At 42.7% G+C, this 15424-nt stretch overlaps 1 protein-coding gene across 1 annotated transcript in view; it reads left to right on the top strand.

Moving 5' to 3' along the window:
• Positions 1–15424, top strand: part of LOC126101215 (protein sidekick-2-like) — a 390083-nt gene that overhangs the window by 351734 nt on the left and 22925 nt on the right. Inside the window, exon 3 of the mRNA XM_049911907.1 lies at positions 6366–6653. Within this exon, the coding sequence (XP_049767864.1) occupies positions 6366–6653 (288 nt within the window). The remainder of the gene's footprint in view (positions 1–6365; positions 6654–15424) is intronic.

Genomic DNA, 15424 nt, shown 5'->3' with positions numbered 1-15424 from the left:
AGCTTCAGTGCTTTCTTTAGGGCTTGGAGCTCTGGTTCTTTCCCAACGCAGCTATGACAATTTACAACTACAATACCGATTGTTTCTACAACTAGATTAATGTGCTTTACCTGCCCCATATTAGACGGACGCACTTTGTGTGGTTCCCTGAGGTCATCTGACCTAAATAAAAAAAACTCCCAGTCCCTTCCACATAGCCCTCGCTACCCGTGTAGCCGCTTCATGTGTGTAGTGGACTCCTGACCTATTAAGGGGAACCCGGAAACCCACCACTCGATGCCGAAAGTCAAGTAATCTGCAGCCTACACGATCACAGAACCGCCTGAGCCTCTGACTCAGACCCTCCACTCGGCTCTGCACCAAAGGACCACAGTCGGTTCTGTTGACGATGCTGCAGATGGTAAGCTTCGCCTTAATCTCGGAAGCAAGACAGGCACTATTTACCATTTCCGCTAGCCGCCTGAAACCAGAGAGAATCTCCTCCGATGCAAACCGATAAACGTCATTGGTACCGACACGGGCCACCACCCGGCCCATGTCGGTGAGTATTTGCAGCTGTCTCTGATAATCAACATATCACTCGCGTACTACAGACAAAATGAAAGCCTCTCACTCAGGTTACACTTAACAACAACTTCCTAAAAATGGTTCAAATGGCTCTGAGCACTGTGCGACTTATCTTCTGAGGTCATCAGTCGCCTAAAAGTTAGAACTAATTAAACCTAACTAACCTAAGGACATCACATACATCCATGCCCGAGGCAAGAGTCGAACCTGCGACCGTAGTGGTCGCTCGGTTCCAGACTGTAGTGCCTAGAACCGCACGGCCACTCCGGCCAGCTAAGAACTACTTCCATGTAGAGTTCTGCGTGATGCACTGGTCTCACAGCTGGCATACAACAAGACGATGCTGCCTTCTTAGTCGATGATCACAGAATGGGTGACAGCGGTACTGTGCTCTGACGTAAGTAGAAGGTCTGTAGCGAAGGCTTAGCGGAAGGTCCATGTCGCTCATTCGTCGGTCCGCCTTGCAGCGACTGCCTCCTCTTGCAGTGACATTGCGGGTCTCCAACCTTGCTTTGGCACCTCGCTCTTCGAATGACACCACGTATACTGAAAGTAATCTTTGCATGTTCGGCAATTATCAATCACAACTAGGTATATTTCGTAGAAAAATTCCTTATACTGATTACATATATGTACATAATAATTCCAATCCCAAAGAAAGCAGGTGTTGAAAGATGTGAAAATTACCGAAATATCAGTTTAATAAGTCACAGCTGCAAAATACTAACACGAATTCTTTACAGACGAATAGAAAAACTGGTAGAAGCCGACCTGGGGGAAGATCAGTTTGGATTTCTTAGAAATATTGGAACACGTGAGGCATTACTGACCTTACGACTTACCTTAGAAGAAAGATTAATGAAAGGCCAACCTACGTTTCTAGCATTTGTAGGCTTAGAGAAAGCTTTTGACAAATTTGAATGGAATACTCTCTTTCAAATTCTAAATGTGGCAGGGGTAAAATACAGGGAGCGAAAACCAGATGGCAGTTATAAGAGTGGAGGGGCATGAAAGGAAATCAGTGGTTGGGAAGGGAGTGAGACAGGGTTGTAGCCTCTCCCCGATGTTATTCAATCTGTATATTGAGCAAACAATAAAGGAAACAAAGGAAAAGTTCGGAGTAGGTATTAAAATCCATAGAGAAGAAATAAAAACTTTGAGGTTCCCAGATGAAATTGTAATTCTGTCAGAGACAGCAAAGGACTTGGAAGAGCAGTTGAACGGAATGGACAGTGTCTTGAAAGGAGGGTATAAGATGAACATCAACAAAAGCAAAACGAGGATAATGGAATGTAGTCGAATTAAGTCGGGTGATGCAGAGGGAATTAGATTAGGAAACGACACACTTTAAGTAGTAAAGGAGTTTAGATGGGTAGATCACATAACTAATGAGGAGGTGTTGAATAGAATTGGGGAGAAGAGGAGCTTGTTGCACAACTTGATTAGAAGAAGGGATCGGTTGCTAGGACATGTTCTGAGACATCGTGGGATCACCAATTTAGTATTGGAGGGCAGCGTGGAGGGTAAAAATCGTAGAGGGAGACCAAGAGATGAATACACTAAGCAGATTCAGAAGGATGTAGGTTGCAGTAGGTACTGGGAGATGAAGAAGCTTGCACAGGATAGAGTAGCATGGAGAGCTGCATCAAACCAGTCTCAAGACTGAAGACCACAACAACAACATAAATCATACTATATCGTTACATGAACGGTACGAAATAATATCATTGGCACAAGCTAGAGAAGATTACATGTGAGGAAATTCGAATTATAATAAATTGAAAAATCTCATGTGCTTAAGACACTGCTATATACTCTGTAAGTAACATGGTATAAGCAATATGTGTCTTTTGGGTAATACAGATACCGCTGATGATAGGCAAAGCCCGAAACTAGTTAGTAAACGAAAGTAATACCAACAAGCAGCTTCTGTCGGACAGTAAAAATACTGCTAACAAACATTTTCAATTAGCATCGTTAAAATGCCTGAAGATGGTGGATTAATGTGCCGATACTCATAGCATTTAATAAAGTACATTGCGACAAATGTTTGAATTTTTGCTGTAAATATAATTCTGTTATTTTCTACGAATTATAAACTCTGTTTCTTCTCTCTTGTAGCTGACCCGGTTTTACTATTTGTGTCACATCTGGAGTACCCGAGTTCGATAAACTAAAACCAAATGAAAGTGATTTCAAGTACTGATATGTGTTTCTTGTAGCACCCTTGAAGCCTACCGATACAGCGCTTCGACACCTACGACATTATCAAAATGACTTACATGAAGGACTCGTGGAAATCTAATACGCGTAACATAAGCACCATAATTAGAGTTATAGCTACCCTCAAGGCACCACTTTCGTTAGCTACGTCGAATGCAAACCTCGTGTTAAGCTACAGATAAGTCTGTTACCAAGGCTTTTATTTTAAAAAATTAAAATAAAATAAAAAATAATATAGAAGGTGATCCGTAGGTGTGAAATGACACTTGTAAAACAAAAACAGGTGGGTAAACTGAATTTTAAAGTCGGGTATTACGAAGTGACAGAGTCGAAAATACTGTGAAGCTATGTCACCACTTCGGTGACCGTTTTGTAAGCTGCCATCTTGGATGCAGATACTAATTCTCATATGGTTAGAGGTCTTCTGACATATCAAACAGCTAGAGAATTACACAGTTGTCATTCCTTTGAGTGTAGTTTCATTTTGTTTATAAATGTGCTTAGCATTTAGCATGGAGCAGGGCAGATACTGGTGATAACACATAGAAGCTGCGAAATCTGCTCGATATGTTGTCGGTCATATAGATGAAATGTGTTTGCAGATGCGAAAGCGAACAACCATCAGTTGTATAAGGGGATGACGACAGTTTTTGCTATCCGTGCACAACACACGTCCAGAACCAAATTTCCATACATAGTTGTTCTTGCATCAGAACCTGTACTTGTATATAAATTATGTAATTCCCGTGCAGGGAAGAACATTCTAATTGAAAGTCACTGACTTGTATCGGTGGATAAATACGATATTGCAGTGCCAGTGCCGTTTATGAGAACGATGCAGTGACATGCATGTATTTCCGAAGTCTTAATGCATTGTTCTTCTAACAAACAAAGACACTGCAACATCGTCTCGTGTCGTGGCTCACGTTATACTGCTGTATTTACACACTTCACTTATTGCTTGAGGACTTTAATTAACTGGAATGGAAGCACAAACTTCACCGAGATTGATGTACATCTGACCCCAGTTTCCTCTGAGGTGTGGTCAGCAGTAGCCTATAGACACTTACGTCTGTCATATCTCGAGAGTACTAAAGCTAAGGAACCATTGTTTTCTCGCGTAATTCTATATCTGTTTGATGTGTGACGTGATCCCCTTTCCATTTAGAAATTACGAGTTGCATTTAAGGTGACAGATCCCAAAAAGGCCGCCATGTTGGCAACACAGACTCACAGACTCTCCGTTCTCGTATTACTTCACTTTTAATTTGTATTTATCCACTTGTATTTCTCTTAGAAGGGCTTCGACAGTAGATGCATAACAAATACTTTGCTGCTGTGTTCTCATTCTGTATGGGTACCTACAACTAACTGTTTATATCTGACGCCCGGTATCGTTAAGTTCAGTTGGGCCAATAGTGCAGTTTGAAGATCGCCCACTTACAACGGGAGGCCACGACGATGGGATCACGAATTTACTTCAAACTTTGTACACCTTTATTAGGCCATTAAAACAAAGTAATGCGAAAGGAGTAAGGTGAACTACTCTGGCAATTCCGACAAAATCGCAAGAAAACTTTGACGCATCTTCTATGTGGTTTATGAATCGGTGAACAGGTGGTTCATCTTAGAGTTCATTGTGGTCAAGTGGGTAGCCTTCGAGCTCCCTAAGACGAGCGTATGTCACGTGACGGTTGGGCTGCCACACAACTTTAGTTGTAAGCAATACTATCAGAAGGAAGAGAAATTTTTCAAAATGTCAACGAGGTGTATCTTCCGTTAGAAACTCTGAAAAATCCCTGCAAACGTGGTAAAATTGCATTGATGCGACGTGGTAGATGTTGTTTCAATTTATGTTTTCCACTTCAGTGTGACACACCATCCTACAACATGTGGTGTCGAGAGCACATCTGAAGGGGAAATTCTAGATTAATCTTGTAGTCTCGCACATTGTGACTTACTATATTACTGAATAACTTCACTCGGGTAATTATTAATCGAAATTTGACTGGGGCTCTCCAAGCCGTCCCTCGTCATTGAAAATTTAATAAAAATATAAAATAGTCAAATAACGTATGAAATTCGCTACAACTTTATGAAAATCCGCTTGACATTTTTTTTAAAATTATATTACCTCTGAAATGTCACTTAAATTAAATGATGTGACCAGTTACTAAAAAATATAAATTAAAAGAAATGTATTATCAGGATTGGAAACCGTCGCATCGTACGCGACCGTCTTGCATAGCACGAACGTTAGATAATCACTTTATTTTTTAAATTTCATTTTCAAAGTTATTGTCCATTGCATTTGTACGGGGTGGACGTTGCATGACACCTGTTCAGTCGATCGTTGATCATTCACTCAGGTTTTTTCCCTTTTTTTATTACAGAACGCAGCTAACCCTCTGACCGAACTCTCTGAACTACCGAGACTAAGCACTTGAGCAAAATGAATCCTTACAGCAACCCCGTTGCACAGACACATAAGCCACATAATAGACGCATAAAATTTTTACAATTTTCTTTTAACTGCCAGGATTCAAAGTATTCAAATGTGTGTGAAATCTTATGGGACTAAACTCCTAAGGTCATCAGTCCCTAAGCTTACACACTACTTAACCCAAATTATCCTAAGGACAAACACACACACCCATGCCCGAAGGTGGACTCGAACCTCCGCCGAGACCAGCCGCACAGTCCTGACTGCAACGCCTCAGACAGCTCGGCTAATCCCGCGCGGCTATCTGCCAGGGTAGGGCACCTTACTACTTGCGTATTATGTTGTTTTAGTGGCCTTTTAAACGTATACAAAGTCTGAAGGAAATCCGTGGTTCCAACGTCGTGATCTCCACTTGTTATAAGTGGCTCCTCCCCTCACCGCTACAGGTGTTCGGAAGCCTGAACTAACAGGTTGCGTTTAAGATGGCAGCTTCCAAAATGGCCGTCATGCTGAAAACACAGACTCACATGATTTCCCCTTGTCCCCCCTAGTACATCTCGACTTTTAATTTGTTCTTATCTGTTTGTATTTGTTTTAGAATGATACTCAACGTAGATACATTAAAAATACCGTAACTGCAGTGTTCTCATCCAGTCACATATCTGACGAACGGTATCGTTAAATTCAGTTGGTACACTAGTGCCGTGTGTAGATCGCTCTGTTGTAAGTGGCCCCTGTCGTCACCCCGACAAGTAACGAGAACCGAGGCAACTGACAGGTTGCATTTAAAATGGCAGCTTCCAAAATGGACGTCATTCTGAGAACTCAGACTCACATGTTTTTCCCCCTTGTCCCACCTCGTACTACTTCACTTTTAATTTGTTTTGGAAATCTAGTCACCGCAGGTGAGTCACAAATACTGAAATCGCAGTGTTAACTTCCAGTACGTTTATGTATGACGTCCATACCCGACGAACGGTATCGTTCAGTTCAGTTGGTACAATAGTGCAGTTCGTAGATCGCAGGCTTATAAGTGGCCCAGGCAAGTGACCGGAACCGAGCCAACGGACTCGGGCCTCTACGGTTCGTGTGACGTATGACGTGTGACGTGTGTCCATCTTCTGCCCCACAGTGCCGCGCGTGGAGATCGCGGGCGGCCACGACCTGTACGTGCGCGCGGGCAGCACGGTGGCGCTGCGCTGCGAGGTGACGCAGTCGCTGGAGGAGCCGGCCTACATCTTCTGGTACCACGACGGCGAGCGCGTGCTCTCCTACCAGGACATCCGGCTGGAGCGCGTCGCGCCCGACGCCACCGTCAGCACGCTGCTGATCCAGCGCGCGCGCCGCGAGCAGTCGGGCAACTACACGTGCAAGCCCAGCAACCTCGACTCCGCCTCCGTCCTGCTGCACGTGCTCGACGGTGAGTCCCTCGCACAGCGCAACTGTCCAAAACTGAAACACGTCCCAACTGTTCCTGATGTTGCTGATGGACAGTCGTACAACATTTCTTTAAAGAACACACCGCCATTTCACAGTTTTATTGTTCATTTATGTATAACCCAGGTATCGTAATTTCATGGCATTTTCAAATATTTGCTATTAAGTCTTTAACATTTTCTGCAGAACACTTAACATGTAGAAACTTCCTAGCAGATTAAAACCCTGTGCCGGACCGAGACTCGAACTCGAGACCTTCGCCTTTCGCGGGAAGGTGCGCTACCTACTGAGCTACCCAAGCATGACTCACAACCCGTCCTCACAACTTCAGTTCTACTCATACCTCATCTCCTATCTTCCACTTAACATAATGTGAAGCTGAAAGCTGGCCATAAATTAAGAAAAATATTGGCTACACTCTAAATGCCAGATGTAAAATCACTATCTTGTAAGGGCCGGCCAGTGTGGTCGGAGGTTCGAATTCTGCCTCGGGGCATGGATGTGTGTGATGTCCTTAGGTTAGTTAGGTTTAAGTAGTTCTAAGTTCTAGGGGACTGATGACCACAGATGTTAAGTCCCATAGTGCTCAGAGCCATTTGAACCATTTGAACCTCGACTGGCCTTGGCTAGAAAATAGTTTAGGGAGCCTATGATGCCATACTTTTCGGCTGGTCAGTGGAAAAGGCTATTTATCTTACATAGACCTCATTTAGAAATAAGTGGGGAGCGATAAGCTTCATTAGAACTGTCCCGAATGGCGGGCAACTCAAAGAACTCTAGCACCTTTGACTGGAAAAGAGAAAGAGTGAACCTAGAGAACCATTACTTTGGGAATACTGTCACAATTGATACTCCACATATATACCTTCATCCAGTTCTGTGGTACCAACATGGAAGTCTCAATTTTGTTACAAATTGTATTTCATTCATCATACTCGACGTTTTACGAGAGCCTACAAGTGTGTCATTTATGATCGAAATAATGAAAAACTCCACCTGCTACTTACTTTTCCATACTTATCACAACGCGATTCGAGAGTTTATTCTCATTTTAAAATGCATTTGTTTACGTGAATATTTTTGTTGACATTTTCATGTGTGACATTCTGCATCTCTTGTATTTCAGACGTCTCTTTGAGGTCATACTGTAATCGAAAAATCAGATAAAGTGAATCTTGCAGTGTTTTTATTTGCTTATTTGAAAACAGTATTTTTGTTTGTATGCTCACACAGACTGTGCCTCCTCTATTAGACACAATGTCATACACACTCAGATCATCACTTACACTGTTTGTTTTGGTAATCAAAACCTGCGTCAAACGTACAAGGATATTACGGCTCTATGGTTTCACAAAGAGTTTGCACACAGACGGAGGTTAGAGATGGTACGCAGCTTTATCTTGTTTACAAAATTTTTGTGACATAGTGGTGCCTAATGGAGGAGGCGCAATACCTGTAAGCAGACGAACGGAAATACTATTTCTAACAGTAGCAATTAAAAACTTTCAATGATTTATTCTGGCCGATTTTACGATTGCAGTATATCATCAAAAAGGCATCTACAGTGCAAGAGAGGCACAAAAGCACAAACGCAAACATCACAAAAAATATTCATGCAAACAACTCCAGCTGAAAACAAGACTAAATTCTCGAAATGGGTGTTGGGTGATAGTTACCTGCTGTATCTTGTTGTGAACCATGTGGTGCTGAAAATTATAATTTAGCACTCCTGCCGTTATCAGCGGTTTTGTTTCTAATTTCTAGGAGCGAGGCCTCTAACAGTAAACGAAAACTGATCGCATGTGTACGACTAGAATATACTGCGCAAAGGAGCAGCATGTAATAGGAACAATGTGAATTTAAACAAAGAATGAATTATTAAATTGTATTATCAAAGAAACAAGAAAATAAAAAAGATAGTTGTAAATCTCAGAGTAGTTGGTTAGAAGAACAATTGCGTGTTAATTTTTCTATGTGTGATGAGAAAGTAATGAGAAGATAAGAAGTGATGTTTGCTGTGTTGTCTCTTTTTTTTTTAAACTCAGACCTGTATGAAAAGACCTGTACTGTTCTGAATGATAACTCTACACCCCAACAGGCACAACTTCTCCTTAAATATTTAGAAGATATTTGACAATTCCCTCATCCTGCAAAAGCGTAGTAAAGTCGTGTCACGATATTATGTCATCTGAAGCAAATGACACGCAAAGAAAATGGGCCGAAGAGAGGGATAAATATCGTGAATGGTGAGGTGGGGAAGCGGCCGCATGTATAATAACACTTCATTCTCCTGTGATACCGAAACAAAATTGCGGCCATACGCACCAAACCCAACGGGCTGCTGTAAATTCCGGTGTTGCGGCAGCACCGCGCTGTGTCGTAAACTCCACACATCACGTGATGCCCGTGGACAAGTTGCTCACGAACTAGGGATTGCATGCACGCTAGCGTCGTGTTGGGTGAGAAAGCTCGTGTGACCACCTTAATTGGTGTCGCAAATTCCTTTACTGTCACATAAGAAAAAAGACCAGTGAGCGTAATGGGGTCGAGTTTCTTACCCCAGAACAAAAAAAATACTTTCACAGTCTTACAAACACATACGTTCATAACGATTTTCGTATTGATAGCCAAAATGTGGAATAGAAACGTGCACATTTCCATTCAGAAAAGTCAACTGCTGAGGTGTATTCGGTCTTGTTGATGTGTGAGGAACACTTGTGTCGAATATCTTTCAGGTATTTTTGACATAGATAAACACTCACAAACTTGTAAGTCGCCCAAATATATAGTTGCTTGGATAGGAAATCGATAAGACGCAAAGTTGAAACCAGCTTTTTAACTTGAAGCAGAAAATGAGAAGAAAGCGAAAAATACATTTATTTTCGTCCGAGAAATTATGATGAGTGGACGTCCCCTTCGTGTTTCACGCTTGAAGACTACGAGACCATACCCTTAAGAATTCCAATTACGAAACACAGACGAAGGAGTTCGTTCTCCTTTTCCTTAATGCATCATTCTTTTCAGTGCAGTTGGTAAGATGAACCCTTCAGAACCCTACAGAACCCTACAGAAGATCGGTCTTCTCTGGTGAAGAAAGGATTTGTCTTATGAAATACTTTGAAAGGTTAGCGAATCAAGAAAAACGCAAGACGCACACCCTTCCTTCCCCTCCACGATTTCCGATGAAACGGACGTCTCTTTGTTTACAGTATGTCATAAATAAGAACCTTGTTTTACGTCAAGTAGTACCGTTTCGACACTGCACATCTGTTCTATAAATTCCCTTAGAAATGGAAGGCAGATTTAAAAACAAAACAGGCAAGGATCTGCCGGTGTAGAGAAGGCCTTCGACAAGATAATCCATACGTAATATAAAAGTGGATTTTTGTATGTATGCATGTTCATTCCAATCTACTCCTAAGCCACTGGATCAATTTCAACCAAACTTGGTACACGTATCACTTCCTGTCTGTAAAGAACCACTGCGGCCATAAGAACCACGCACCTCTGGAAGTGGTGGGAGTGTAAATGGGGCATAGCTTACTACATGAAAATAACCAGACTGTGCTCTTTTAGTATTTAGTACGACAGGACGTAGTGATTTGCAACCAGCTTTACACATAATTCATAATTAAAAACCTTAAAAGAGAATTTTTGGCACTGAATCTCCCCACAAAATAATGAAAGTAAAAAGGTTTATCGCTTTTTACATTTCCGCTGTTCCTGCAGTACAATTGTCCCATTAGGCATCACCTTTCGATTTATTACTTCTTCACCGCTTACTCTATTTTCACACATTTCACAGGCAGAACTCACATATACCACTAAATGTACTTGCATAAAACATATCATTGTACGACGCATAATTCAGGACATATGACGACATAAACACTGAGATGCAAGAAAAATTGCCGCATTACGAACAAGGTTTTAATTTATCACTATTATTTGATGTACATGAAAAAGTATATCATTTTACCACTCTTAGTTCAGGAGATAAGACGACATAAACATTGAGCTGCATGAATACCAAACTACAGGGCGAAATTCGCTGGAGGTACAGGTGAAACACGTATGAAATATATGAACTGTAAGTGAAATAAATGTGACATGTGCCACGGCCGAAAACTCTTCCGAAACCTATTGATCCGTTTCAACGAAACGTGGTACACTTATTACTTACTGTCTGGGAAGATATTCTGTGGGGATAAGAACTAGCATCCCCTATAGGTGTGAGGGCGTTGAAGTTGAGACAGAAGTGGGGGGGGGGGGGAGGACGAGGTGGACAGGCAGAGTGTGGGAAGGAGGAGATGGACACAACTGAAGGGGAAGAGGAGATGCACAGACAAGGGCAGAAAGGGAAGATGGTTCAAATGGCTCTAAGCACTATTGGACTTAACATCTGAGGTCATCAGTCGCCTGGACTTGAACTACTTGAACCTAACTAACCTAAGGACATCACACACACCCATGCCCGAGAAAGGATTCAAACCTGTGACTGTAGCAGCAGCGCGGTTCCGGACTGAAGGACGTAGTACCACTCAGCCACCGTGGCCGACAGAAAGGGAAGAGGAGGAGACAGACAGACAAAAGTGGAAGGAGGTGATGGACAAAGAGAGTGAGAGGACGAAATGGACGGACAGAGAGGAGGAGGAAACAGATGGACACAGCTAGAGATGAGAGCAAGAAGACCAGATTTGCAGAGAAGGATAGGGGGAAATGGACGGAAAGGGAAGAGGAGGAAATGAACAGAGAAAGATGGAAGGAGGAGGTGGACAAAGAGAGTGGGGGCAGGAGATGGACAAACAGAGAGAAGGAGGACACAGATGGACACAGTTAGAGATGAGAACAAGAAGACCAGAATTATTGAGAAGGGTAGGGGGAAATGGGCAGAAAGAGAAGAGGTGGGGCGGATAGAGAGAGGATAGAGGAGGCGATTGAGAGAGAGGGGGAAGGGGGTTCGTTCAAATGTCTCTGAGCACTATGGGACTTAACAACTGAGGTTATCAGTCCTCTAGAACCTAGAATTACTTAAACCTAACCAACCTAAGGACATCACACATAACAATTCTCGAGGCAGGATTCGAACCTGCGACCGTAGCGGTCGCGCGGTTCCAGATTAAAGCGCCTAGAATCGCTCGGTCACACTGGCCGGCGGGGAGGAGAAAGTGGACAGCAAAAACAAAATGAAATGTACAGAAAGAGAGAGGAGAGGAGCAGATGTACAGAGAGATGTGAGAAGAGGAGACGGACTGAGGCAGGGGAAATGAGATGGACAAAGGAAGATGGATGAGGAGACGATAGCTGGGCAATGCTGGGTCTCAGCTACTATGGAACAAAATGTTCGCAAGCATTATAAGACTGGAAATAATAAAGATGGAAGAGTGATCTACAAGTACAAAATCCAGAGTAGCAACAGTGAAAGATGAAAAATGAGAAAATCCTGTTAATAAGCCAGGGTACCCACTACAAACTGTAATCTCCTCCCTCCTCCCTAATTCCAGCTTATTGTCTGGGAGTCTGATTCTAGAAGCTGAAATTCTTACATTTTAGGTCCTCATGGTTGTATTGATCTAAGCAAATTGAAGATTGCTGTTGCAGAATTTTTGTTGTTACATTAATATATGTTGTCATATTTTAGTATTTCATACCCTCTTTTGAATTTTCACATTAACAAAGCCGGAATTACATTGTTATCCCCAAAATACAAAAGTACATCTGATCACATCAGAGGCATGCTTACTAGTCTTTCGCTCTGCGGTAATAACCATATTCCAAAGGAAAATTTAGAAATTTGTGGTAAGGTCTTATGGGACTAAAATGCTGACGTATCGGTCCCAAGACTTACGCACTACTTAATCTAACTTAAACTAACCTACGCTCAGGACAACACACACACACACACCCATGCCCGAGGGAGGAATCGAACCTCCGACGGGGGCAACCACACGGACCGCGACGAGGCGCGTATGACCGCGCGGCTACCCCGCTCGGCATTCCAAAGTGTTTGCAGTTTTTCTTGACAAATGAATTCCTATTAATTTCGATTATTTTTTCATAAATGAAACCAGAAATAAATACCTATTGATTGTAACATCGAAAATTAAGTAATTCCTTTTCATAAATTTTAGCTTCAAATATAACATATTGTGTACAAAATCATATGAAAGTTTCCAGAAAAGCAGCTGAGATAATATTGAGCTGTCCAAAATTTGAAAAATAGTGCTGGTCTCGATAACTACTGTTGAGGGGGATGTCCCTTTGCAAACTGTACCGTCGTAGCAACTACGAAGCAAGTGAAAAAAATCTCAGGTTTAATCTGGTTCATGCGGAAAATGGAGCAACGCTGATGTTCGCTCTGACAAGGCCCTTCTGGCTACAAGATGGACGGCGTACATGGCACAAAACATGTCCGAAGCATAAACGAGGCAAACATGAAAGTAATGATGAACAGAAAGAAGTATGACCACTTGCTTAACATCAAAATTTGGAACAACACAGCATTCCAAGTAGGAAAGGAATTCTCTGGTCTTGGAAGTATAGCACGACGGATCTTACCAGACCCGCCACATGACAAGGTGAGCGTGTGAGCAGCAGTCCAAGGCCACATGAAAAAGAAGACTGAAGTAGGATCCAAAGGTGACATATCCCGGAACTTTTAGTAATGGTCAACCCGCCTGTTTATCCGTAATTTCCCTATCTATTTTGTTTCGAGTTACTCGAAAATTCAATCACGATTTAAACCGTTAATGTTTTTTTCCGACTGAATAGAAACTTTATGATAACACTTCCTAATATTTGGAAACTAAAATCTGCCAATATATTTTGGTGCCGTCCCTTCCAGGGGAACTAGTAAGTTATTTAGTACAGTGGCAATCGTTACAAATTACTCAAGTTTTAAACTATTGTACTTCTCCCTCGTGCAGGTGTAGGGATACAGTGAGGACTGCCCTTTCGTACAGTTGGAATCGACTCAGTAAAGGGGACCTCTGTTGGCAGCTTTATTCTCAACTGGTAGGATGTGGCCTATGAACCTACCTCGTAGTTGGTAACGCCTCTTTTCTTGAGTTTGAAATCCTACAGGGATGTGGTGCCAGACAACCCTTAAAAGATGTGGCACTCGCCACAATCTGTCCCTCCAGTTTGAGCCGCAGGATGGACCCGGACGTGTCTTGCTGCAGGCATTTAGCCCTTTCCAGTTAGCAGCAGTTTACTGTTCATACGTCAAACAGAACGCAGCAGTGTCAAACACATACACCTGCAACTTCGATACCTCGATGAGCTCAAGTGTCTCGCGCCCACTACGGCACGCCAACGACGCCTTCCATGTGATAAGATTCTACATCTACTAACATACCCTGCAAGTCACCCTATGGTGCATGGTGGAGGGCATGTTGCACTCGGCGACACGTACCTGTCACACTAGCAAATACATATCTACATCTACATGGATACTCTGCAGATCACGTGCCTGTAAGAGGGTTCACCGAACCACCTTCACCTGTTATTCTTATTTCGTATAGCGCGCGAAAAAACTAATACCTGTAACTTTCCATGCGAGCTCTAATTTCCCTTATTTTAATGTGGTGATCGTTCCTCGCTATGTAGTATATAACGACAGAAAAACAACTGTCTGTATGTCTCCATACTAGTCCTAATTTCTCTTCCCTTATTATCCTGGTCCTCAAGCGAAATGGTCGTTGGTGGTAGCAGAATCGTTCTGTAGTCAGTCTGAAACGGTGGTTCTCTAAATTTTCTCAACAGTCTTACGCGAAAGAACTTCGTGTTCCATGCAGGGTGTGTCACTTGAGTTCCCAAAGCATCGCCATGATAGTTTCATGGTGATCGAACCTATGGGTGACGAATCTAGCAGCATGCGTGTGAATTAATTCGATGTCTTCCTTGATCTAACTTGATGAGGATCGCAAACACTCGACCAGTACACAAAAATGAGTCGCACTAATGTTCTGTTCGAGGTCTCCTTCATAAACGAGTTACACTCTTCTAAAATTTTCCCAATATACTGAAAACCACCGTTCCCCGTTATTAGGTGCCCGTTCCATTTCAATTTCGCTTTGCAGCGTTCCACCTCGGTACTTAATCATCGCGATTGTGTTGAGCAGCACACTTCTAACGCAGTATCGGAACACTGCGAGATTGTTTTTCCTAGTCACCTGCATTAACTTACTTTTTTGTACGAGAGGCATTCAATATGAAATGCAACATTTTTTTTCTGAAAGCAGGTTAGTTTTATTCAGGATTCCAATGCACCATGTTATGTGGCACTCATGTGGCTACAAAACTGTAGTATACCACATAATATCCGTGCACGTAATAACCCTACACCGCCTTATTGGGAGGGCCTCTGTGCCCGAATGCTACCAATCCGCTGGTCTTGTTGCATCAATCACCTCCCCATCGTCCGCCCCCGGTAGCTGTGCCTGCACGGTAGCTCAGCGTGTTCGGTCAGAGGGTAACGTGCCCTCTGTAATAAAAAAAAACTGAGTTAACAGATCAACAACGAACTTAAAGGGATGTCTTACGACGTCCGCCCCTAGTAGCTTCAACGAACAAAAGCGAACAAAATGAAAAAAAAGGAAAAAAAGTGTTCAGTGCGATGGAATGTCAATCCTAAGGGCCCGGGTTCGATTCCCGGTTGGGTCGGAGATTTTCTCCGCTCAGGGACTGGGTATTGTGTTGTCCTAATCATCATAATTTCATCCCCACCTATGCGCAAGTCGCCGAAGAGGCGTC

The sequence above is a fragment of the Schistocerca cancellata genome, chromosome 9 (genome assembly GCF_023864275.1).
Source record: "Schistocerca cancellata isolate TAMUIC-IGC-003103 chromosome 9, iqSchCanc2.1, whole genome shotgun sequence".
Lineage (NCBI taxonomy): Eukaryota > Metazoa > Arthropoda > Insecta > Orthoptera > Acrididae > Schistocerca > Schistocerca cancellata.
Note: the sequence above shows the minus strand (reverse complement) of the source record. Positions and strands in the feature narration are given on the sequence as shown.